Source organism: Anoplophora glabripennis, unplaced genomic scaffold (genome assembly GCF_000390285.2).
Source record: "Anoplophora glabripennis isolate ALB-LARVAE unplaced genomic scaffold, Agla_2.0 scaffold829, whole genome shotgun sequence".
Taxonomy (NCBI): Eukaryota; Metazoa; Arthropoda; class Insecta; order Coleoptera; family Cerambycidae; genus Anoplophora; species Anoplophora glabripennis.
Window position 1 is genome coordinate 53,230 of NW_019417933.1, and position 26,135 is coordinate 79,364.

General features: G+C 34.9%; 1 protein-coding gene across 1 annotated transcript in view; it reads left to right on the plus strand.

The window, feature by feature from the left end:
- Window positions 1-9,165: 9,165 nt before the first annotated feature.
- The window catches only part of LOC111692530 (zinc finger protein 624-like), a 45,806-nt gene continuing 28,836 nt past the window's right edge, over window positions 9,166-26,135 (plus strand). The window contains exons 1-7 of the mRNA XM_023456577.1: window positions 9,166-9,282; window positions 9,364-9,654; window positions 9,711-9,976; window positions 14,519-14,737; window positions 19,611-19,857; window positions 19,914-20,182; window positions 25,129-25,434. Coding sequence (XP_023312345.1) covers window positions 9,166-9,282; window positions 9,364-9,654; window positions 9,711-9,976; window positions 14,519-14,737; window positions 19,611-19,857; window positions 19,914-20,182; window positions 25,129-25,434 — 1,715 coding nt within the window. The remainder of the gene's footprint in view (window positions 9,283-9,363; window positions 9,655-9,710; window positions 9,977-14,518; window positions 14,738-19,610; window positions 19,858-19,913; window positions 20,183-25,128; window positions 25,435-26,135) is intronic.

The following is a 26,135-nucleotide window of genomic DNA, read 5'->3' on the forward strand; positions in this document are numbered from 1 at the left end:
TATTGTCAACTGTGTAGAACATGTAATTAAGTCAGTTACCATAAATATAAGTTTCCATCAATTTATCACACACAATTACTCTGTTCAACGTTGCCAGTTGTCGTATCGACGTGACTTAATTTTGAGACTTGCTCGAAAGCTATCTATTTGAACTCCGCAGCGGGATATAACTACCTTAAATTGTATCCCTGCACAAATTCAGTGTTGCCAGTTGTTTTTGTAACTTACCTACGCATTATTTCAAATAAATAAATAAATAAATAAATAAAATTGGACTCATTTATGTTTTAAAATATTTTTTTTTGTTGTTTTAAAAACGTAATATAATCAAAAGTAAATTAAAATGCTAATCTGATTTATATGAAATAATATGTATTTAATTTGAGATTCTCACTCTCAATGACCTTTGACATTGACCCAGTTTAGCTGAACTATTTTAGTTTCATTACGTACAGTAGAAATTGATGCATTGTTAAATTAGGTATAAACAAGTATGTTCTGTGTCTAGTATTTTTTCTTGTTTAGCTACTTCAGCAGTGAATCAGTACTAGACATATTAAATTAATCCAAAATAAATAAAATAGTAACAATAGGAAACAGTGAGCAGTTTCAATTAAAGCAGAATCCCATCATATTCCGAACGCCTCCAGCGAGCGAATACAGGTTAGCCACAGTTGTGCTGCTGAGATGCCGTACCACCTATGAGAGGCGGTAATTACAAATCGTATTCACACCTGGTTCGATCGAAGCCTTTTACTTTGCCGTTCTAATACTTTTACAAAAATACTTTTTCAAATAAAGTTTTGAAATATTGAATTTGACGCAAAAATTAGAGCAGCCAGTGATTGAACCGATGGTTCAATGAAGAAGCAGCTTGTCCAGCGAAAATTACTACAAATAAAAAAGAAAAGTTAAAAGAAAGTTATGTTTTCACGACAGAATTTGAGAAAAAAATTTATTTTATGTTCCTGACATCCCAACTAATCCTAACTATTTTGAATGCTTATTATTGAGTTAAATGAGATTAACTGGGATCACATTAGTCCGGTATACAACGGTAAAAATAGGGTATTACCTCCGAATTCTTGACACACGCACCGATTTTCATGAAAATTGACGAGTAAGCTCATTTCACCCTCCTTTAGAAAACTTACATATCATAATGTGTGCTTATCGGTTTTAAGGGGTGAAAACTACCCCTTCTTGCAAAAAACGTGAAAACCATAGATTTAAGCGTTATATCAATAGAATAAGCATTCTGTTATGTTTTGAATAATAATTTTTGATTTGTAGCAACAAAATCCACCCTCTGAGGAAAAAAAACAAAAATTAGTTTTCGCGGCTCTGAAATGTTTTGACCGAGCGATAATGAAAAATTGAACAATTTTTACTGTTTATGAAATAGTACATGATTTATTGCAGCGTTTCAACCCTTAAAAACCACCCTTATTGCAGAAAATAAAGCAAAGAATTTATTTCACAGCATTTATAATGAATAAGACTCGTCACTGTTTATAATATTACTGATGATTCATTGCAACGTTTCAACCCTTAAAAACAACCCTTAATGAGGAATTGAAGAATTTTTACCTGCTTCAAAACACTCAACGATATATTACTAAATTCAACGAGAGTACTTAAAACTCGAAACTTAAATTATGTAATTAGTGAAAGGAAAAATAAAAATTATTTGTGTATCCTATTTTATTATCAAAAATTTAAAGAACTATCATCACTGTCATTTATATATATACAGCGTGTCCCGTTTTTCAGGTTAACACCCCTTGTCCGATTGGTATTTGTTTTCACTTTCATGGCAATTTTTGACCTGCTTATTATAATTTTTAGTTGTCTGATTTTTCAAAGTTTGGCACCACATAAAAAAACACTCAATAGACATTTGTCGTTCAAATTTGTCATATGGGTATTTTAATGGGTGTTGAATAGCCTGGTAATATTATCTTTTTAATAAAAAAATGCCTAATACTACTTTCTGGAAAAACAACCCTTTTAAAAAATCGTAGTAGGCCAGGCTTTTTTCACATCAATAAAATGATTAGTAGAATATAACTTCCTTTCAGGGTACTGTTTGTAAAACAATTGGCTTGCGGAAAGTCGACAGCCTTCCCACATTTCCAGAGGTGTTAACCTGAAAAACGGGGCACACTGTATATACACGTGCGTGTATATACAGTGTGTCCCGCTGAAATGAAAAAAAAATTAAGCCATTTACATGTTCCGACAATTTTCACTGAATAATACAATTCGTTTTTTCACGATAACTTTTTTAATTTTTAATATTTTTCATCGCTCCAAAAAGAAATTTGCAGGGAATTGCAAGAGTCACACATTTAAGTATCTTTAACTGCTTTAACTTTTTCATTTAACCAAATGATAATTAAAGTGTCTCATAAGTAATGGGTCATGGAACAGCTGTTAATGATTAACTTAAACTATCTATTAATAGATGTATCGTGATCTATTACTTATGAAACACTTTTTATTCTTTGTGCAGTTTGTTACATCTAAATTTACCGCCATTATGGTGCAGCGACATCTATTAGGTAGTAGAATTAATGGTTACTCTAATTGTGTTTTCCAATGCAGTTTCCTTAATTATTTTGTGGTCTGTGGTTTCCGAGTGCGTAGTTTGCTGCACCAGCTACAGATGGCGGTACTCTGCCGCTGCTGCCGACAGAATACACAGAATAAAACTCTCTTATTTAGTTACTCATATGCTATACAGTTAAAGTTCAAAAAAAACAAAGCCAAGCCAACAGCAAAATCTGTTTTAACCGGAAATGCTTAAAACTTTTTAAATTCAATACACTGTACATTTTTCTGAAGCACAGTGATATACGGGGTATAGCAAAAGTACCGGAACGGCAGAATAACTCGACGGGAAGGCATTTTAGAGAAAAATGTTAAATACAAAAGTTTCAGGATTTCTCTCGGGCTATCCAATGGTGACCTTGACATTGACCTTGACCTTGAAGATCATTTCAATTTCAAATGTGATTTTTCAAATGGGACCCTATACTTTTGACCCCAGATATGAAGAGCAGAAAANGATCGAAGCCTTTTACTTTGCCGTTCTAATACTTTTACAAAAATACTTTTTCAAATAAAGTTTTGAAATATTGAATTTGACGCAAAAATTAGAGCAGCCAGTGATTGAACCGATGGTTCAATGAAGAAGCAGCTTGTCCAGCGAAAATTACTACAAATAAAAAAGAAAAGTTAAAAGAAAGTTATGTTTTCACGACAGAATTTGAGAAAAAAATTTATTTTATGTTCCTGACATCCTAATTAATCCTAACTATTTTGAATGCTTATTATTGAGTTAAATGAGATTAACTGGGATCACATTAGTCCGGTATACAACGGTAAAAATTGGATATTACTTTCGAATTCTTTACACGCGCACCGATTTTCATGAAAATTGACGAGTAAGCTCATTTCACCCTCCTTTACAAAACTTACATATCCATAATGTGTGCTTATCGGTTTTAAGGGGTGAAAACTACCCCTTCTTGCAAAAAACGTAAAAACCATAGATTTAAGCGTTATATCAATAGAATAAGCATTCTGTTATGTTTTGAATAATAATTTTTGATTTGTAGCAACAAAATCCACCCTCTATGAGGAAAAAAAACAAAAATTAGTTTTCGCGGCTCTGAAATGTTTTGACGGGGCGATAATGAAGAATTGAAAATTTTTTACTGTTTATGAAATAATACATGATTTATTGCAGCGTTTCAACCCTTAAAAACCACCCTTATTGCAGAAAATAAAGCAAATCCACTTCTTATTTGTGGAAGAGCGAAATGGGCGTTGACTATTAGACGCCTTCATTATAGCCATCCTTGTCTATCACATGGGTTTCTATGGCTTACTTTATCGCTCTCACGTAACTTCTGATAGACCATCGGTACTTTCCTACACTGTATATGAATATCTGTAATACGTTCTATAGAAATAAAAAATTTTTCAGAATCACAAAAGACAGACAATTACTGTGGATAGAATCAGTTCGAAAATGATGTAAATCAGAATTTATTCCGACAAACACATCATTATTTTTGTGAAGATCATTTTGAGTAAAAAATGTTTATAAGGCGACAGTAATAGAAAGTGCTGTGGCAACATTATTTTTAGGATCAACTATAAGTTCACCTATTAATTGTAATAATATCACCACGGAATCCTCGGATAGTATCCAACATTCAGCAAAACAATTTGCTAACGTAACATTACATAATTTTCATAGTACGAGCTGCTGAACTTCAATTTAGGATGATTTTTCACATCCACCTTTTAAAAAACCGAAATGCATATGTTTAAAATTGTTACATGCTATAAGTGCTATAAGTGTAGTATATTACATCGTACTGATGAAAACCAATTAGAAACAAATGTATCTAACCATAATTTTTGTCAAGTCACTGTATAATGCATTTTACATAAAGCCAGGTAAATAATTCTTTCAAATTCTTTAAAATTTGCAGTTTTTAATGGTTTCTTTAAAAAATAATTACAAAGGTTCTGTACATTTTTTTGATACTTAAATATTTTCGAATTCATAAAATGAATTTATATATTTGTCACACATTTAAGCATCTTTAACTGCCTTAACTTTTTCATTTAACCAAGTGATAATTAAAGTGTCTCATAAGTAATGGGTCATGGAACAGCTGTTAATGGTTCACGTTAATTTCAATGAAATTAAACTATCTATTAATAGATGTATCGTGATCTATTACTTATGAAACACTTTTTATTCTTTGTGCAGTTTGTTACATTTAAATTTACCGTCATTATGGTACAGCGACATCTATTAGATAGTAGAATTAATGGTTACTCTAATTGTGTTTTCCAATGCAGTTTCCTTAATTATTTTGTGGTCTGTGGTTTCCGAGTGTGTCGTTTGCTGCACCAGCTACAGATGGCGGTACTCTGCCGCTGCTGCCGACAGAATACACAGAATAAAACACTCTTATTTAGTTACTCATATGCTATACAGTTAAAGTTCAAAAAACCAAAGCCAAGCCAACAGCAAAATGCAAACTCTTAACAACCACACACAATGTTATATGAATCAAACAAATGTTTGCCTTCGACGCCATATTGATTCCCGATTTTGTCACGTGGTTTGGAATAGGATTGCCTAATAGAGCAAGCTATAAAAATGTGGTTAATAAAAGCCAAAGAGAGAGAGAGACAGAAAACGAAACCAGGAAGGAAGAAGGAAAAAATGACGTTATTGTCTAATATATGTTTTAATATGTACCTTTATAACATAATATAAATATATTTATTTCTTTACTTATTCAAGAGCGGAAACTTTTTTTGTGACGTCGGGGTTTCGCACATACCGAGATGAGTAAATGTATGGATCTAACCGCGCCGCGCCATTATTCTATGGCTAGAAATTGGCCTCAATGATTTGGGATCGAGGGGGATTATCCCTCTTTATCCTGCCTCATCTCGTGTAGGCCTGGACAGCCTTCGTAGGTGGGCCCCATCCGTCGTCTACCCCGACCGCAAATGCGGCCGGTGTAGGCGCTTTGTGGGACCTCCTTTTGTCCTGGCTGGGCCCCGCCGGCTAGGGCCCTTTCTTCTGGCGCTCTTCTTGCTTCGCCGGCTCGTCTGTGTAAACCCCGGGGGTAGTGTCATGTTTATGTGTGGTATGGTTGGGTAGGGTAGTGCGGCTATGCAGCCTGGGATGCGCTTTGCTAAGGTGGCCCTTAGGCTAGCGCGGGAGGGGAGGGTTAAGGAGGGTATGGGGGGTGTGGGTGTGTGTGTGTGTGTGTGTGTGTCGTTGTCTTCGTTTCTTGATCCTGGCTGTCTCTGAAACAGAAAAGGTTAGCGGGCAGGGGGGGGGTCATTGGGGTGGTCACCCAGGGTCAAAAAGTTGGTGTCTAGGTCTTTTGTGTTTGTCGGTCACGTCGGGTACGTAGTCAACGGCTTGCCTGAGGAGGGGATTGTCATGTCTAGCGGCTACGTCAAATCGTTTCTCCGCGTTTTGTCTTATTGTCTGTGTAGCGTTTGTGTATTGTAAGTCTCGTAATATGTCAGTGTTTCTTACGTACCAGGGCGCGTCGGTGGCCGTGCGGAGGGCTATGTTTTCCACAGCCTGTAATGACTTTAAGTGGCTTTTTGCCGCGTGACCCCACGCCGTGGAGGCGTAGGTTAGCTGCGGTTGAAGTACCACCTTGATAAGCGTTCGCTTATTCCTTAAACTGAGGGTGTTTCCACCTTTGAGTAAGGGATAGAGCCTAGCCCTGGTGGTCTTCGCTCGCGCCACCGTCTCCACGATGTGCGGTTTCCACGTGAGACGCTGGTCCATCGTCACGCCCAGGTATCGTGTTTGTCGATTCCAGGAGATGGGTTCCTGGGATAGTGTCAGTCTGTCGAGGTTTTGTGGGATTTTTCGTTTGGTAAAAAGGATAGCCGAACTTTTGTTGGGATTAATTTTGACTTTCCACCTGTTGCACCAGGTTTCAAGTTGGTCTAAGGAGTTTTGGAGGAGGGAGACGGAATATCTAGGATCTACGGATTGGGATGTGATTGTCAGGTCGTCGGCGTATAAGTATATGTTGGTGTTGGGGGGATGTGGGATGTCGGAGTTGTAAATGGTGTATAGGTGTGGGGACAGGACGGTGCCCTGGGGGACACCGGCCTCCATGGGACGGGTGGTGGAAAGGGAATCTTGGATTTGGATGCGGAATTTTCGGTGGTGTAGGTAGGATTTTATGAGTTTGGTAAAGGATATGGGATATTGGTTGGTGAGCATTTTCATCAGTAGGCCTTCATGCCAAACCGTATCGAAGGCCTTTGCGACGTCCAGGAAGACAGCACCAGTGTACTGTCCCCTGTTGAAGGCCGCCGTGATGTGCTCGGTAAGGCGAAGGATTTGGAGTTCAGTGGAGTGATTGGGTCGGAAGGCGAACTGCTCGTCTGGAATGACTTGCAGTTCTTGGGGGATCTAACCGAGGCAGATATGATAAATATATCATCTCTCTCAGACTATCTGGTTTAACCGGAAATGCTTAAAACTTTTTAAATTCAATACACTGTACATTTTTCTGAAGCACTGATATACAGGGTATAGCAAAAGTACCGGAACGGCAGAATAACTCGGCGGGAGGGCATTTTAGAGGAAAATGTTAAATACAAAAGTTTCAGGATTTCTCCCTGACTATCCAATGGTGACCTTGACATTGACCTTGAACTTGAAGATCATTTCAATTTCAAATGTGATTTTTCAAATGGGACCCTATACTTTTGACCCCAGAAATGAAGAGCAGAAAATTTTACGGTCAGATATGACCTTGAGTGATGGGGACCGCCTAACCGGGTGTCTTGGCCGGCGGATTTCGATCTGCCGAGGCAAGCATCACGGACGCAGGCTGGAATTTGGATGGGTGACCTAAGGCAGGCTCGGGGACGTGGCTGTGGCAGCCTACCAGAGACCTGGGTCGCCCAACATTTGCCGCATGCCTATGGTCCCCAATACATTTATTGGGGACCATAGGCCATAGAACCATAGGACCATAGAAAATCCCTGTAACTTAAGACCATGCTATCATACATAAACTGTACGAGACTTTGCCACCAAGCCACCCATGTAGTAAATAGGGTGGTTTGAAGAAAAGTACTCGATTAATGAAGGAGGGTGTACAAGGGGGCCTAATAAGGCCTAAGTGCCGCGGTGGAAAAACAATTCCACCACTCTCCGACATACATACATGACCTTGAATGACCTATCCTCAAACTAACAAAAGTACAGGAACGGCAGAATAACTCGGCGGGGGAGCATTTTAGAGAGAAATGTTAAATACAGAAGTTTCAGGATTTCTCCCTGACTATCTGATGGTGACCTTGGCATTGACCTTGACCTTGAAATCCTTGGAAATTTTAAATTGAATACTGTTTATCCCTGTTATGTAACAACTGAGAATAGGACCCATGTTTATGGGAACTTTTATGTTTATTTTAGGTCCCTGAATACGTACCCAAAGTATTGATGTTTTCCCAGAAGGCGCGCGTTGCGGCGCGCGGAACATTCCTAACTAGAGATGGGAAATTCGGCTCATTTTATTAACACGGTTCACCGGTTCAGGATCCTCTTAGGGAGCTGGTTCAATTTCAATTGAGCCGAATTTGTCATAATTATTCCTTCTCTTCTTAGTACCTACACCTACACTGCGACCCGCGCCATTATTCCATGGCTAGAAATTGGCCTCAATGATTTGGGATCGAGGGGGATTATCCCTCTTTATCCTGCCTCATCTCGTGTAGGCTTGGACTGCCTTCGTAGATGGGCCCCATCCGTCGCCTACCCCGACCGCAAATGCGGCCGGTGTAGGCGCTTTGTGGGACCTCCTTTTGTCCTGGCTGGGCCCCGCCGGCTAGGGCCCTTTCTTCTGGCGCTCTTCTTGCTTCGCCGGCTCGTCTGTGTAAACCCCGGGGGTAGTGTCATGTTTATGTGTGGTATGGTTGGGTAGGGTAGTGCGGCTATGCAGCCTGGGATGCGCTTTGCTAAGGTGGCCCTTAGGCTAGCGCGGGAGGGGAGGGGAAAGGAGGGTATGGGGGGTGTGTTGTGTGTGTGTGTGTGTCGTTGTCTTCGTTTCTTGATCCTGGCTGTCTCTGAAACAGAAAAGGTTAGCGGGCAGGGGGGGGGGTCATTGGGGTGGTCACCCAGGGTCAAAAATTTTAAACAAATACACTCGACACCTACACTGTGTGAATTATATTGCAGGGCATCGTCCTCCCAGATCACTGTAATTTACCTCTAGTACCGTCTTTCGGTGCTAGGTGGACTGTTCACTTCGTATTCAAGACGGGACCGGTTCACTCGAACTGGTGCGAAGAACCAGCGCAGTGTTGTTTCGCTTCGCCCAACTTTATTCCTATTTCTAACCAAACACAACTATGCACTATGCGGGCCTTTCGATTTGGCAAAAATAGAGCTACTGTTAATAGTAACTTAGAGTTACTCTGAACTGATATTAGTTGCTAATAGGTATTAATTTTGCCAAAACGAAAGCTCCCATGCAGACTATGCTGCCATAAAAATCCAAGAAGGTTAGAAGTGAAGGCTTAATATGTTTTTTTATATCTGTGTTCTATTTATATGTAAAAGAAGATTGTTACAGAGCAATGAGTGATCGTAAAGAAACACCGTGTAGGCTTTGCCTTAAAAATATAACCGATGAAAGTTTTGAAGTGGTAGACAACATTATCAGAGACATTCTAGATGTTCTTTTGCTGAAATTGGTAAGAAAGCAGCTTTTAGTATTTCAGAGTTATTTTCCGCTACACTTATTTTCTTTCTGATGAATGTTGCATATTTTTCAGAAATTTGATAGCGAGAGCAAAGAGGTTATATGTAAAGTTTGCAGAAGAAAACTAAATAAGGCGTCAGAATTCAAATCAACATGTCTGAATACCGATTACACAATTATTCCTTATGTGGATAACGAAAAAATGTTACAGCTCGACCTAAGAGAAGTGTACAAGCAGGAAAAGGACAGTGAATTAGTTTGCAGTCAGAAAATATGTCGATTGTGTATGCACCCAGTAGAAACTGAGTATAGGTGCATAGGTGATGTAGAACTTGAAGCTATTGAGAAATTGGTCCCTGAAATGGTATCAGTGACATTAAACACCTGCATATTTTGTAATTTAACAAAACTGCTTTGTAGAATATAAATATCATCAAAGATCCTGTCGTTTGTAAGCAATGCTTTGATTCTCTGTGTACTCACAACAGTTTCCTAAAAGATTGCTCAGAGGTAGAAGAAAGAAAAAGTATTTTTGGTAGTTCAGCCACAGGAAGTCGGATAGATACGTCTCCACTTGATTTGTTGGTTAAAACTGAAAATCTGGACAAGGAATTCGATATTAACGAGATGGATATGTCGATCAAACCTGAATATGTGGACATAAAATCGGAAGATGAGGAAAGGAGGTAAGAGAAGACTATTTTAATATTAATTTAAAAATTATCAGCACTTGATATATGATTAAATTTGTACCATCAGATGATAAACTAACAAATTATGAGTTTGTCAGGTATAAACGGTATTGTATAAATTTTTAAGCAATCGTCAAGAGTTAGGTTAACAATTTATTGGAAAAATGTAAGATTATTATAAAACAATCAGTATGGCTTTAAATCAGATATTGGTACAACGAATGCCATACTAGATTTCATTAATTAATTCAATTTTTATAACTTCGGGAGGAAATGGCAGTTTTCTTGGAACGAAAAGGATAGATGTCACTTAGTTACAAAATAATTAGGGCTTATGTAAGCAGATTGCAGGAACAATGCCCGTTTGGCCTGGTTTGTTAAAATTTATGCTATTTTAAAGGTATTATTTAAAATCTCCAACGGCTATAAATAATAATGAAGAAATGGTGGGACTTTTGCCCGTGCAATTAAAAAACTTGATTGGAATAACTTTAATTCGAAGAACTATTTTTACACGTGCGCTCTCGCATATCTGAGCAGACACTGATTACAATTCAAAAACTTAGGCACACATGCGCATGAGGTTACAGGGCTACCAGTTTAAAAATGTTTTTGTGGATAAATTGTCTTTACTTACCTTAATCAAAATTGGTCCCGCGTGGTCTATACCGTCTCGTTTTAGGGATATCACCCATTAGCGGATTTAAATTAGAAGTCTTAGCCTTAAAACCTTACAACCAAACAACTCGTTTGCCATTAATAGGCCAGTATTTTTGTCTACTTGCAGTCAAAATAGACTGTTGACCGGCGTGGCGTGTAAATTACGTTGGTACTCATATTCTATTAAAAGTTTCGTTAATGAATGATCAGATAGTAATAATATTTGGTGTTTTTTATCCAAATTCATATCGCTTCGTTTGATTCGACCACTTACAAGTATTAAACCATCGTGATCTAGAAATATGTCGAATGATAAAAGTTTACTAGAATTCGGAATACATTTATTTGATTGTAAACCTTTGGATTCCGCAGCAAATACTTTAAACTGCGTTATTTTTAAAAGTAGAATCAATGCTTTATTTAATTCGTCGATAGTAAGAGAACCATTAAGCTTAGTCTTATTGCTGGGATTCGAATTATACAAAAATCTAAGAATATACGTAAATACTTTGTGTTTTAATAAATGATGAGAATTTATTGAAGAAAAAAATCAACATTACATGCAACAAATGAAAGTTGGAAACCTTTTCTTTTTTCGGGTAAATTAGAATTTGTCAAATGTTCAGATGTGGGCCAAGAATTAGAATCATATTTTAGAAATTCAGGACAGAACCATCATAATTCGTTTTTACTTAATTCATTAGGACTGCAGCTGCATGATATATTGGCAGGATTTAATGCAGAAGGTACACGTTTCCACACACAGTCCTTAATCAGCTCCTGTATTTCGATTTCTCTGTTAGCTACGTAAGTACAGGTATTCCAAGTGTTAGGCTCCGCAGCTAACCAATTTAAAACAACCGGTTATATTTAAGTCTAAAGACGTTACTGTTTTATTTACTAATCGAGATAATAATAAAGCTACTTTATTTTTGTTACTTAAACTGTCAGCAACATAACTTTCTGCAATGCGGCCGATGTCCACCCACCATGTCTCTTGATTGTTAATACACCAACTCCCGTATAAGCAGTAACGTTGCCGATGTTCTTTGGAATGAATGGCCTGTATATGTTTCAGGATGTTCTAGTTTCGAAAATTGCGCATCTTATTAGGAATCATAGAAAAGGTATTCTTGCCGACTGGTTGGTTTTTTCATCTACCTGCTTGATAGCGCATAAAAAGGCATGAAATTTCAGTTTTAATTTCCAATCTAATCTTGATTTATTTCTTGAGAATTTCTAGGTGAGAAACAGAACCCAGACGAGAAGTAATTGTAAACGTACGTGACATACCATTTTTAGAATCTGAAATTGTAACTACAATGTCATCGAAATTTTTGAAATTGACGTCCAAAGTAAGTTTGCATAACTCATCAGAACGGCATGCTCCTACAATGCCTAAGACCGTCACAACTCTCATTAGCAAATATGTGTTATCGGGTGCCTGAATGATAAAATCGTTGACTTGCTCTCTTGTAAAAACGTTTGACCTTTTAGGTATATAGCGAGGGGCGATCCGCTGATGTAATCTTCGTACGTTTGCCCTGGAATCTACGTAATCTTATTTGTAATCTATGTAATCTGTCTGTAATCTGCGTAATCTTATCTGTAATCCTTGCTGTAATCTATGTAATCAGCTAATGAATTTCGTCGATGTAGCCGTTATACAACGCCCCCCCTACCTCATTTTCCAAAGAATGCCACAGAAACCGCGACAGAAACCTATATGGTGCGATTGGTGTGTTCCGAAGGGCAATCCGCCAAGGAAAAAACAGACGAAGATTACAAAATTTCTGAAATCTCTTGTAATGTATCTGCATATTTCAATATCAATTCAAAAAATATTTCAAATTTCATATAAATAATCAAGATTACAACACAGGTCAGGAGATTTCGGAGTTATTTTAGTAGATTTCAATGATTACTTAAGATTTCAATAGGATTATTAGAAATTAAAAGAATATTTCAAAATTTCTTAATAAGGTTTCAAGGAATACGGGAAGATAACAATAAGTTTTGAATGTCCATTTGAACAAAAATAATTGAATTAACTTCAAATGTCATTCATTTCATTCATTAACAGTAGTACTTTGATTAAGAATTTCCAGTATCAGGCATTTTTTGGGCAAAAATTGTAACATTCTGATTAAGTTTTTTATTCGAATGAACGTTAAAAACATTTTGTCATGACAAAAATGATAATGCTATTTTGAAAGTAGGTAAGTATTTTCCCAAAAACTAATAAATAAAAAATATATTAAGCTTTTATTAATACTTGCATTTAATACTTTACTTGTATACAGTGTGTTTAAAAAAGACGCGGCAATATTTAAGGGAGTGATTGCTCAGGTCAGTTTATAAAAAAAGTCCTATAAACATAGGTCCGCAAACGCTTCGTTACCGATCTACAGAATGTGAAATTTCATTAAAAAACAGTAAAAATTAAATTTCTCTAAAACGCAGCCCCTTATTATTACCTACTACAAACAACAGTATGTACCACATTTCAAAAATCAATCAAATTTGATAATTTGAATTTCTTTGTTCAATAATTTAAATTTCTCAATTAAAACAACATTGGGTTTAGGTGCGCAATAAAATGTTTTTTATTTTTTTACTCAATAACGGTGTGACGTACGGTGCGTATAATCTGAGGAAAGCTTTCTTCTTCATAATTGAACAAGGAATTAAAAAATTATATTTTTAGAAAAACCAGCGGGGTCCTATTTTTTTCATTAAAAATAGCTAGTCACTGGTAAGACTAAAAAATCGTTTTGTATTGCAAAGTACGCGTCTGCCATAGCTATTGACAGGCCTAAAATTTCATTATAATATCAAGAGGTTTTGGAGAAATTTAATTTTTACTGTTTTTTTAATGAAATTTCAACATTCTGTAGATCGGTAACGAAGCGTTTGCGGACGTATGTTTATAGGAACTTTTTTTTATAAAATGATCTGGGCAATCGCCCCCTTAAATATTGCCGCGTCTTTTTTAAATACACTGTATACAGGTAAAGTATTAAATACAAGTGTTAATAAAAGCTTAAAATATTTCTTATTATTTATTTTTTGGGAAAATGTTTATTTTATGTTACTTCTATTTTTTTATTTTTATTAGTTTATTGGATTATTATATTTTTATCTTTCAATAAAAATATATACTTACCTACTTTCAAAATGGCGTTATCATTTTTGTCATGACAAAAAGTTTTTAACGTTCATTCGAACAAAAACTTAATCAGAATGTTACAATTTTTGCGTAAAAATGATACTGGAAATTCTTAATCAAAGCACTACTGTTAATGAATGAAATGAATGACAGTTGAAGTTAATTCAATTATTTTTGTTCAAATGGACATTCAAAACTTATTGTAATCTTCCCGTATTCCTTGAAATATTATTAAGAAATTTTGAAATCTTCTTTTAATTTCGAATAATCCTATTGAAATCTTAAATAATCATTGAAATCTACTAAAATAACTCTGAAATCTCCTGAAATGTTTTGTAATCGGTTGAAAGATATTGTAATCTTGATTATTTATATGAAATTTGTAATTTTTTTTTAATCGATATTGAAATCTGCAGATACATTACAAGAGATTTCAGAAATTTTGTAATCTTCGTACGTTTTTTCCTTAGCGGATCGCCCCTCGGTATATAGCCATCATTCTTACGTTTCAAAAATGCTGTCAGCTTGGGGTATTTCGATATATCCACGTTCTTCTCTATGAAAATGGTTGACTTAATCATTAACTTCAAATGTAAACATGCCCCTTTATTAAAATAATTTTTTGTGAAACGTAATATTTCGACATGTGTAACCTCTTAAAATTAAAACCGATTTTCAATAATACCTTGTATTTGCAATTTTTTCAGTGACCCGCCACTTCAGAGCTACAATATTGTACCATTCGAGGAGAGTGACTGTAAAGATGAAGAAGAGGATTTATGTAAACATGAGAATGTATCAGAAGTGAAAACCAAGCAGGAGCGCAAAGTGTTGTATAAATGTGAGTCTTGTGAATACGAAACTGAAAATGAGAAATTACTTCAGAGGCACCTGTTGAGACATAAAGATCCTTTGCAGATTCAAATGTACAAGTGTAAAGACTGCGATTTCGAAACTAAATACAAAGGTAATATCAAAAATCACAAACTGAAACATAAAGATCCTTCACAGGTTCAAATGTACAGATGTAACGACTGTGATTACGAAAGTAAATACAAGCATGCTATCAAATGGCACCAACTGAAGCATAAGGATCCTTCGCAGGTTCAAAAGTACAGGTGTGACGATTGCAATTACGAAACTAAATTAAAGGGTAATATCAAAAATCACCAACTGAAACATAAAGATCCATCACTGGTTCCAATGTACAGGTGTAATGATTGCAATTATGAAACTAAATTGAAGGGTAATATCAAAAATCACCAACTGAAACATAAAGATCCCTCACAGGTTAAAATGTACAAATGTAACAGCTGCACGTATGAAAATAAACACAAGAGAAATATCAAACGGCACCAACTGAAGCATAAAGAGCCCTCGCAGGTTCAAATGTACAGGTGTAACGACTGCAATTACGAAACTAAATACAAGAATTATATCAAAGAGCACCAACTGAAACATAAAGATCCTTCACAGATTCAAATGTACAGGTGTAACCACTGTGATTACGAAAGTAAATATAGGAATGCTATGAAAAGGCACCAACTGAAACATAAAGATCCTTCACTGGTTCAGATGTACAAGTGTAACGTCTGCGATTATGAAACTAAATACAAGAGTTATATCAAACAGCATCAACTGCAACATCAAAAGACCTCACAGGTGCAAATATACAAGTGTAAAGAATGCGATTATGAAACAAAATACAAGAATAATATGACATGTCACATGTTGAAGCATAAGGAGTCTTCATAAATGCAAATGTACCAGTATGCTTTGCTAACAACCGAGCATAAGGAGTCTTTGGCAAGACCTCAAGTGATGCATAAAAAATGGTTTCCAGTTGTGAATTAGTACCCATCGTTTGTTGGGCAAAATATTGGCAGAAATGGAGACACTTAAGTGCGACAAGTATGGATATGCCCCCGATACTTTTTCCTGTTTTTTACAAGTGACAGTCTGCTGATTGACAAACGGTTCACAACTTCGACAAGTGGATATGTTAAACCTGTGCATAAATTTTAAAAAGCGATATTGTCAACTGTGTATAACGTGTAATTAATTGAAGGGTTTATTGTAAAATAAATATACATGTTTTTTATAATAGAAAGCTGTTGATTTCATTATCACATTTGTGCGTTGGGAGATCAACTATACAGGGCGTCTCAATTTTAATTTTTATGTATTTGTACTTTGTTAGTTGTAACATGTTTCGAAATCCCAACCATTTTCGAAATAGAGATATTTGAATTAAAGTTGGTTGTTACATTATTACAAACACTAACTTATACAAATCAAATTATCAATCTTAAGAATAAAATATAAAATCAAATCTTAACCCATTAGCACCTAAAGGTACCATATGGAGCCAATAAACGTCAAGATAAAAAGTGGGGTTTGAGAGTGATTTTTTGCTAGCTTTCGTCAATTTGCTTATTTTCACATCTTCAGTATGATTTATGACGCCCTTAGGAGAGTTCATGCGGCGCTTTGTTTACATTTGACATTTTTTTGTGTCGAGTGAAAAACTTGTTTGTACGAGTTTGTTGAAAACATGGACATCAACTTCGTGTAAGTATATATTATTAGATATTTTATTCTATACTAGTTGCTTTTAGTGTTTTATTATACTATTATATCTAAAAACATAATCCTATTCGAGAATAATTTAATTGATTATTTGTTTATGTATAATATTGTTGTAAACATTGATGTTCCCATATGGGCCCGTTAAGCAGTAGCTCGGTTGAACTAATATCTCTAGCTGTAAATCTTCTTTTAGTGGAATTATCCTTCAGAAAGCGTTTGTCAACTTGACTTTAGGAGAAATATATTGCAGGTAGAGTAAAACCAACAATTTGTAGAGGAATCATATTTTGACGTTTTTTTTAAATTTATTTTCAGACATCTAACGAGATATAAAGTACCAGCTCGCGCTGCAGGACGAATACCTCGGGTAGCAGCAAGTCAGTAACGATATAAGGTATGATGGCATGCATCATTATGTAACCACTATTCCTGAAGCTAAAAGATTTGGTGGTGAAAACTGTAGCAGCCGAGGAAGAACAATGTGCTGCAAATGTAATATCGGCTTATACGTTGACTCCTTTCGAAAGTTTCATACTCAGTAATAACATGTACTCATTATTTTAAGGTTTCATTAAAAGAACAAGTTGCTTTTTACTTTTTTCATTGTTGCTCATTTCTAGTGACGTTGCGCCTAAAGGTCCCATATGGGAATACTTTTTTTCGGTTAATTTAGAGGAAAAATATTTTAAGTTGACTAAATATGTTAAATAAAGATGTTTACTGCTTATTTGTATTAAAAATTTGCATAATTTTTTTAATTTTTTTTTATCGGCGTTAATGGGTTAAGAATTAAATGACGGTTCCTGATAGCAGATAAGTCTATTATTGCTTAGTTGTTTATTCATGGCAATCATTGTGTACGGATACTGTAATGGATGCACAGCGCAGATTTAAAATTAATATGCAGGTGTAATTTTCTAAAGGAATTATATCTGTTTGAAACAAACGGACCGTTGAATGAGCAAGGATACCTATAATTGCTTCAGAATGACACAAATGAAATTTTAGAGGTGTCATTGAACATGCTGTCCACCGCACTGCAGCGCAACAAAAAAATGAGCGCAGAGAAGGAATTCGCCACATCACGAATGCAATAAATAATTCACAAGGGATTATATTTAAAATTTACTGGTCGTTTTGCCGATGTAGACATTATTTAATATTGTTTCAAATTCTAAGGTAATCCATGAGATTATAATATTAATTTAAAATTTCCCACTAAACTTTTTTCAATTTCTGACATGTTTCAGAAACGTTTCCATTTATCTCGAAACGTCTCATAAAAACTCCATGCAACTTTCTGGTAACGTTCTAGAAACCCAAGATGTCCTTCCTAAAATACGTTTCCAATGAAACGTTTCAAAAAATTGTTTTCAGTAACATTCTTTTGTTGTTCCATTTATGCACTCGATATTTTTGTTTTGCGTTTCAGTATATTTTCAGAAATGTTTGAGCAACATAATAATTTTATTACCATATTGTTCTCATAATGCTTTCAACTTTGGATCATTTTCATTTCAAAAGCGTTTTTGAAATAGTATAGTGTGAGTAATTTTTTAAATATTTCTAATACTCTTTTGCGATATTTTTATTTGTATTGTGAATGACTTAATTCGAACTCCAGACAAAAAAATTAACTAAAAAAAGTTGTTACATTCTATATTAAAAAAAATAAATATGCTCTTCTAGTTTGGGGATGCGGCAACTTTTACCAAGAATTTCTTTCTTTTTGAGATGGATTACGAATTTTGCCATTCATCGTACAAATAAAAATGTCACAAAATAATATCAGAAGCATTTTAAAAAAGCTACACATCATTTTATATTGTTCAAATACGCTTCTGAAATAGAAATTTTCTAATGTTGAGACCATCGTGAATGTGGTAACAATGACGAACTGATAATTAGAAAAAGTTATGATTATGAATCTTGAAATGGTAGGTATATGAAAAACAAATAACATTACTGAAAAATAATATAATGTTACAATTTCTTCTACGCATGGTCAATATTACATCTATCATTTTAATAATAATAAATTATACAGCAGAAATAAAGATACAAAATGATATCTTGACAAAATAAATATCTGTAAGTATACCTAAACTCTTTTATTTAAGCATGCCTATACACATAAACAAATATAAACATTTCTACAGAATATAAAATAAATGACGTCTATTTTACTTGATTCATCCATATTTCAAATAGTTCTCACTAAGTAATTGCTCCTCAAATTATATCGAAACATATTTCCATGTTCCATTTTCTTTAGTGCTTGTCCCTTGCCCTCTTGTCTATAATACCTAACCTAACATAATACGAATTAAAAACGACACACGGGAAACAAACTCGGGCTGTTACGCGCAGTCTACGCAAGTCACGAACATACATTTTTTCTAGACTTGTGTTATAAATACGCTACCACAATTTTTTTTTATGTTTATGCCTGTTTGTATAACAAAGGCAAATGAACTAAAAAAGCAAAAGGTTGTTGGTCTGTTATGTTTCCGAGATCGAAAGGGAACGTTTCGAATAATGTTTCAAACTCTCTTCAATTGGAACGTTTCGGCTATGTTTCACTAAATAAGTTTTCAAGTGCTACATTTCTGTAATGAAACAGAAACGTTTTTAGTTAATGTGTCAAATGTTTAGTAAAACAGCTCACTTCAAAATTCAAAATAGTCAAATGGTAAACATAACCTAAAAATCCTAAGTGGTCGACGTACAATAACTTGGCAGCGTTGGAGTTTGGTGCTCGACGTAGTCGCTGTGTCGCTGAAGTCGTTCCTAACCTAACTATGCTGCCGTGCCGTAAGATGTCAAGAAGTTTAGAATGAATAGGTTGTTAGAAGTGAAGGCTTTATATTTTTATTGTTTGTATCTGTGTTCTATTTATATTTAAAAGGAGATAGTTGCAAAGTAATGGCTGATGTTAAGGAAACTTCGTGTAGGCTTTGCCTTAAAAATATAACCGATGAAAGTTTTGAAGTGGTAGACAACATTATCAGAGACACTTTAGATGTTCTTTTGCTGAAATTGGTAAGTCAGTGAAATCTAATTAGATTAGATCCTAGCAGTCTTAAGTGTAAAGCAGCTTTTAGTATTAAATTGTTATTTCCCGCTATACTCATTTTCTTTCTATTTAAAGTTACATATTTTTCAGAAATTTGATAACGAGAGCAAAGAGGTTATATGTAACGTTTGCAGAAGAAAGTTAAATGCCGCGTTAGAATTTAAGTCAACATGTCTGAATACCGATAACACAATTATTCCTTATGTGGATAGCGAAAAAATGTTACAGCTCGATTTGAGGGAAGTGTACATGCAGGAAAAGAAAAGTGAATTAGTTTGCAGTCACAAAATATGTCGATTGTGTATGCACCCAGTAGAAAATGAGTTTAGGTGCGTACATGAAGTGGAACTTGAAGCTATTGAGAAATTGGCTCCTGAAATGGTATGAACAATATTAAATATTTGCATAGTTTGTAATTTAACGTAACTGCTTTGTAGAATATAAATATCATCAAAGATCCCGTCGTTTGTAAGCCATGTTTCGATTGTCTGTGTACCCACAACAGTTTCCTTAAAGATTGTTCAGAGGTAGAAGAAAAAATTAAAAGTACTCTTGATAGTTCAGCCAGAGGAAGTCAAATAGATATGTGTTCGCTTGATGTATTCGTTAAGACTGAAAACCTGGACAAGGAATTCGATATTAACGAGATGGAAATGTCTATCAAAGCTGAAAGTATCGACATAAAATCGGAAGATGAGGAAAGGAGGTAAGAGAAGACTATTTTAATATTAATTTAAAAAATAGCAGCCCGTGGTTCTGATACTTTGTGACTTACATGATTAAATAGGTACCATCTGATGATAAACTAATAAATTATTAGTTTATGTCAGTTATAAACGGTATTGTACATATTTTAAAACAATCGTCAAGAGTTGAGTTAACAAATTATTGGAGAAAATGTAAGATCATTATAAAACAATCAGTATGGCTTTAAATCAGATATTGGTACAAAGAATGCTATACTAGATTTCATTCATTCATAAAAATTTTTTAACTTTGGGCAGAAATCGCATTTTCTTGGGACGAAAAGGATAGATCTCACTGAGCTACAAAATAATTAGTGCTTATGTAAGCAGATTGCATGAAGAATGCCAGTTTGGGTGGATTTGTACACTCGTATTAAGTCATTCTTACAGAAAATTTATTTTTACGCTATTTTAAAGGTATTATTTAGTCTTCAATTGGGCTGTAAATAATAATGAAGAGATTAAATATATATACGAAAGACATAATTTCAAAACAAAAAATTGTTAAAAATGTTCCAATATTTCAAGAAACAAACGCTATTATGTTAATTGAATTGTTAACTAATCCTACACAAAAAAATAAGAGTAGAAATATATTTCAAAAATCACTTATTGAATTAAAATAATTCATTGTAACGAATTCAATTAATTTAATCGCACGGTCATTAGTTTGCCTGCTTCGACTATAAAAGACTGGTTCCGAGCACGACGAGATTGTAATGTTAATCGGCATTTCCCAATACGAAGTAATTCCTTTCCCCTTTCATATCGGCGCTTTCTTTTCAAAACTCTGCCTGGGTTTTCTTTATGATCATTAGTGCCCAAGCAATTAATTGCACAGCCACACAAAAAAAAGTTGTCTGTACTTTTTGTGCGACATATGTTATCCATAGTAGTTTTGGCCTCCTGATCACGAATCCGGTGTCAGAATTGAGCTATCACATCACAGGAATTTCCTAACCTCAAAAAACATTTCAAAAATAGCACAAATTCACGAAAACGTCCTAGGAAAAATACAAAAAAATTCTTTCTTCATTTAAATGTTCATTTATATGGTTAATACCCCGCCGAACATGAATCTGCGATCAGAACTGATGATTCTATTTCTAACCTCAAAAAAACGGGTCGATGATCACGAATTTTCAAAAAGTAACAAATTCGCGTCAAATTTGATATACGGGGGTTTTCGGGGTCGCTGATCACGGATCCGGGGTGAATTTTGCAAAATTCAAGATCGCGGATCCAAAATGGCCGACTAAATTTTCAGAAAATAACATTCGCGCCAAATTTGGTATATGGGGGATTTTGTGATGTCTGACCCGTTTTTTGAGGTTAGAAAATGAACCATCAATTCTGACCGTGAATTCACGTTCGACGGGGTCTTGATCATATAAATGAACATTTGAATTTAGAAAATTTTTATTTAGTATTCTTCCTAGCACTATTTCATGTTTCTTTGCTATTTTGAGGTTAGGAAATTCCTGTGATGCGAATACTTCAATTCTGACACCGGATTCGTGATCAGGAGGTGAAAACTACTATGGATAACATATGTCGCATGAAAAGTACAGACAACTTTTTTTTGTGTGTGGCTGTGTTATCAAAGCCAAGAAAGTAATTTTTGCTTTGAAGGACCATAACTCAGCGACAAATAACATATGAAGGTCTTAAATAGAGCAAATCAAAGAGGATGAATCAAACTAAAAGAGCTGACAGGTGGGATTGTCAAAAAAATATATATTGAGACCCGTGTAAAACGTGGAAATCTTCTTGAACCATTTGTTTAATATTAAAATATATTTATTTTCTTGGGAATTGGTGTCTGGTGTGATAGTCGGTTAAAAAAAGGGATAAAGGAAACAGCAGCTATTTCTTTCTTACACAATATAATATATGTTTTCTCATTTTAACTTTGAAAAATGCTTTTTTCAATAATTTAATTCATTATTAAAGATCTGAATCGATTTATCATTAAAATTAAAATTATGTTATTAGTATAGTCTTTCCGATTTCAGTTGAAGAACCAAGAACTTGACAGTATGTACCAGGCTCGGTCGCTACGCAGCAACTTGGCATTGAATATTTAAAAAACTTTTTCCCATATTTATTTAGCCATACCCATAAACAGGTCTGGTCAAACTAAACGTGCAGGTGGTAGAAATGTATACGCCCAGTTGAAGTCATAAATTTCAGTTGTCGACAAGTCGCCTGGCAGTGTGTGCAGCAATGCGGAGTTTGGTGTGATTCAGATAATTTGTATTTATTGTAGGCACCATTCTATTAATCATTCATATTACAATTGCGAAAGGAAGAAATAAGAGGGATATTTTGTTTACTAATATTATTACAACATGGCATATTGGAGACCTTTTGAAAGGGAACAAAACGAAATTTATCATCAATACAATAAAATTGTTTGAGGACATAAATAATTAAAATATGTTGTTGGACAAATGAACATATAATAGAAATTTTCTGCACATTATATACAAATTATTATATTTTCTTACCTTTAGCAGAAAACTTTTTTAGGGACGCCTGTGAAAGTCATTAAATTTTATTGCCAGGCGTTTTTTTACAGATTCAACTGACTTCGGAAAGACTATACTATCGTTGATTCAACTATTGTTAACATTGTGAAGAGAAGAAGGATAATAATCATTAGATTTTAGTTTTTGGTTAAATTGACGAGTATTCTTATTGTGATGTTACTTAATATTAGAATTTTGTTGTGTGTGCCTTTTGTCGTAAGGGGTGAGGGGAATGACAATTCAAAATCCTGAAGGTATTAATAGGTTTAAAAAGTACAATGGTTCTTCCCATTGCTATGCTGTAGCAAATGCTGCCGGCTACAGACTTACCTTGCCGAGTTATCACAACTGGTTGATCTGAATTTCTTATTAATAAAATGTCCAAAACCGAAATTCCTAGTCTTATATATACATTGTTATTACACTATTTGAACTACATGAAAATTATCACTACATATTATAAAACAAATTCCTCGACCGCGTCCGTCTGTCTGTTCGCGATAAACTCAAAAACTACTGCACCGATTTTCATGCAGTGGTTCTTTTTAGTATATAATTTGTTAAGTTTTTGTATACATTAACGATATTTGTTGGGGGTGTCGGAAAAAAAATAAGCCGTCTGGGATCTTTCAACGAAAACGCTGCCTAAACCCTTTGAGATATAACAAAATAATGTATGGTGGAATTGTGTATCTTATATAGGTCTACAGAGAAGTCCGTGATGGCATATGTCTATCTCTTAAGGATAACATACTATATCCATTTTAATACTTTAAAAAATGGGCAATTATAAAGCGGTAATTGGAAAGCTATTTACACAAATACGGTATTAATCCTTATCATTTTAAATACGTTAGTTGGCTTGAGCATTTCATGAAGATTATTTTTTCCCTTTACACCATGCAAATTAAATGAATACCTTAGGAGATATAGCAAAATCAAAATAATGCGCAACGAAATTAATTTCGTGTCGCCGTGATTCGACCGGGCCGCGCGGGCGCCCCGTGACCCCGCGCCTCGCGTCCGAGCCGGGGGGGTCCGAAAGTTTATGTAGTGTATCAATGTATGGTGGAATTGTGTATCTTATATATGCCTACAGAAAAGTCCGCGATGGCATATGTCTATATGTTAAAGATAACATACTACCTATATCCATTTTAATACTTTAAAAAATTGGCAATTATAAAGCGGTAATGTAAAAGCTATTTACACAAATACGGTATTAATCCTTATCATTTTAAATAAGTTAGAGGCTTTAAGCATTTCATGCACATTATTTTACTCTTTTACACCATATAATTTAAATGAATATCTTAGGAGTAATCGCAAAAAAATTACGGACGCGAGAATAAAATTCAAGCGCCTCGCTTCGCTTGATGCGATCGCCGACCCTCCCCCCGCACCGTCTTGCCTACTGTTTAGCTAATAAGCCGAACGATAACGCGCGCGTGATCCTTTAATAAACTGACTTGGAGCGAATGGAGGTGACGACTGACGACTGTGTTTTCTTTCTGGGTGTTGTTGGAAAGTTATAATTGCGTTCGATATTTTAAGGTCACATTTTTGTTTTGTATTTGTTGTCTTTAGGTAGTCGGAACATACATAGATACTTGCAAACATACTTTTATTTCATTGAGTTTTAATAATTTGTTTGTTTTTTTCTTATTGTGAATCATTTAAAACTTCATAGTCGCATTTTTGTTTCGTGTTTGTTTTCTTTAGGTAGTTAGATACCTAACTACTTACTTATTAATTAAAATTGATAGTCCTGAACATAGGTACTTTAATTTAATTCGTTTTGTTTTCACATTGTTGGTAGTTACCTATATTGTTTTAAATTTAAAGGTTTTGCGCTTTTAGTTTTGAGTTCGTTTGTTGTCTTTAGGTATATAGATATATCGTGAATTATTTTAAAATTAATATTAGGGTCGCATTAGATGAAAGATGATTGACTTTTTGTTTGTTACGATTTAACCGAAAAACTACTCGACCAATTTTACCAAAAGCTACATCTCCTCGGAGTAACATAGGCTATTTTATATTTGCCCGTGCGAAGCCGGGGCGGGTTGCTAGTTTCACTATAATAAAAAGTTTGTAATTGAATCTTTGTGAAAATCCTTGGAAGTTATATCCTTTTTAATGATACATAATTCATTCAAGTCTAAGAGTGACGTCGAAAGGAATGATAGCAAGCACCGAGCTGTTTCCGTACGGTGGTACAAATGTATAATTATTAATCACATCTCATTAACTTTAAATATAAGCATTCCCCTTTATTGGAGTAATTTTTTTGTGAAATGCGATATTTCGGCATGTGTCATTTGTAACCTCTTAAAACCTGAATTTCAAAAATACCCTGTATACAAATTTTTCAGCGGCACGCCACTGGAGAGCTCCACTATTGTACCATTCGAGGAGAGTGACTGTAAAGATGAAGATGAGGATGGATGTAAACATGAGAATGCGTCAGAAGTGAAAGCCAAGCAGGCGCGCAAAGTATTGTACAAATGTGATGAATGTATTTACGAAACTAGAAGTGAGATCCGTTTTACGATACACTGTGCGAGACACAAGAACAATTTAGAAGCGTATAAGTGTGAATCCTGTGAGTACGAAACTGAAAATGAGAAATTACTTCAGAGGCACCTGTTGAGGCACAAAGATCCTTCACAGGTTCAAATGTACAGGTGTAAAGACTGTGACTACAAAAGTAAATACAAGCACGTTATCAAAATGCACCAACTGAAACATAAAGATCCTTCACTGGTTCAAATGTACAGGTGTAACAATTGCGATTACGAAACTAAATACAAAGGTAATATCAAAAATCACCAACTGAAACATAAAGAGCCTTGGCAGGTTCATATGTACTGGTGTAATGACTGTAATTACGAAACTAAATTAAAGGGTAACTTCAAACAGCATCAACTGCAACATAAAGAGCCCTCGCAGGTTCAAATATACAGGTGTAACGACTGCAATTACGAATCTGAAGTAAAGGGTAATATCAAAAGGCATCAACTGAGACATAAAGAGTCCTTGCAGGTTCAAATGTACGAGTGTAATGAATGTAATTTTGAAACTAAATACAAGAATAACATAAAAAATCACCAACTGAAACATAAAGAGCCTTCACAGGTTCAAATGTACAATTGTAACGACTGTGATTACAAAAGTAAATACAAGAATGCTATGAAAAGGCTCCAACTGAAACATAAAGATCCTTCAGAGGTTCAAATGTACAAGTGTAACGACTGCAATTACGAAAGTAGATACAGCAGATATATCAAAAAGCATCAACTGCAACATAAAAAGGGTTTGCAGGTTCAAATATACAAGTGTAACGACTGCAATTACGAAAATAATTGTAGGAGTGCTATCA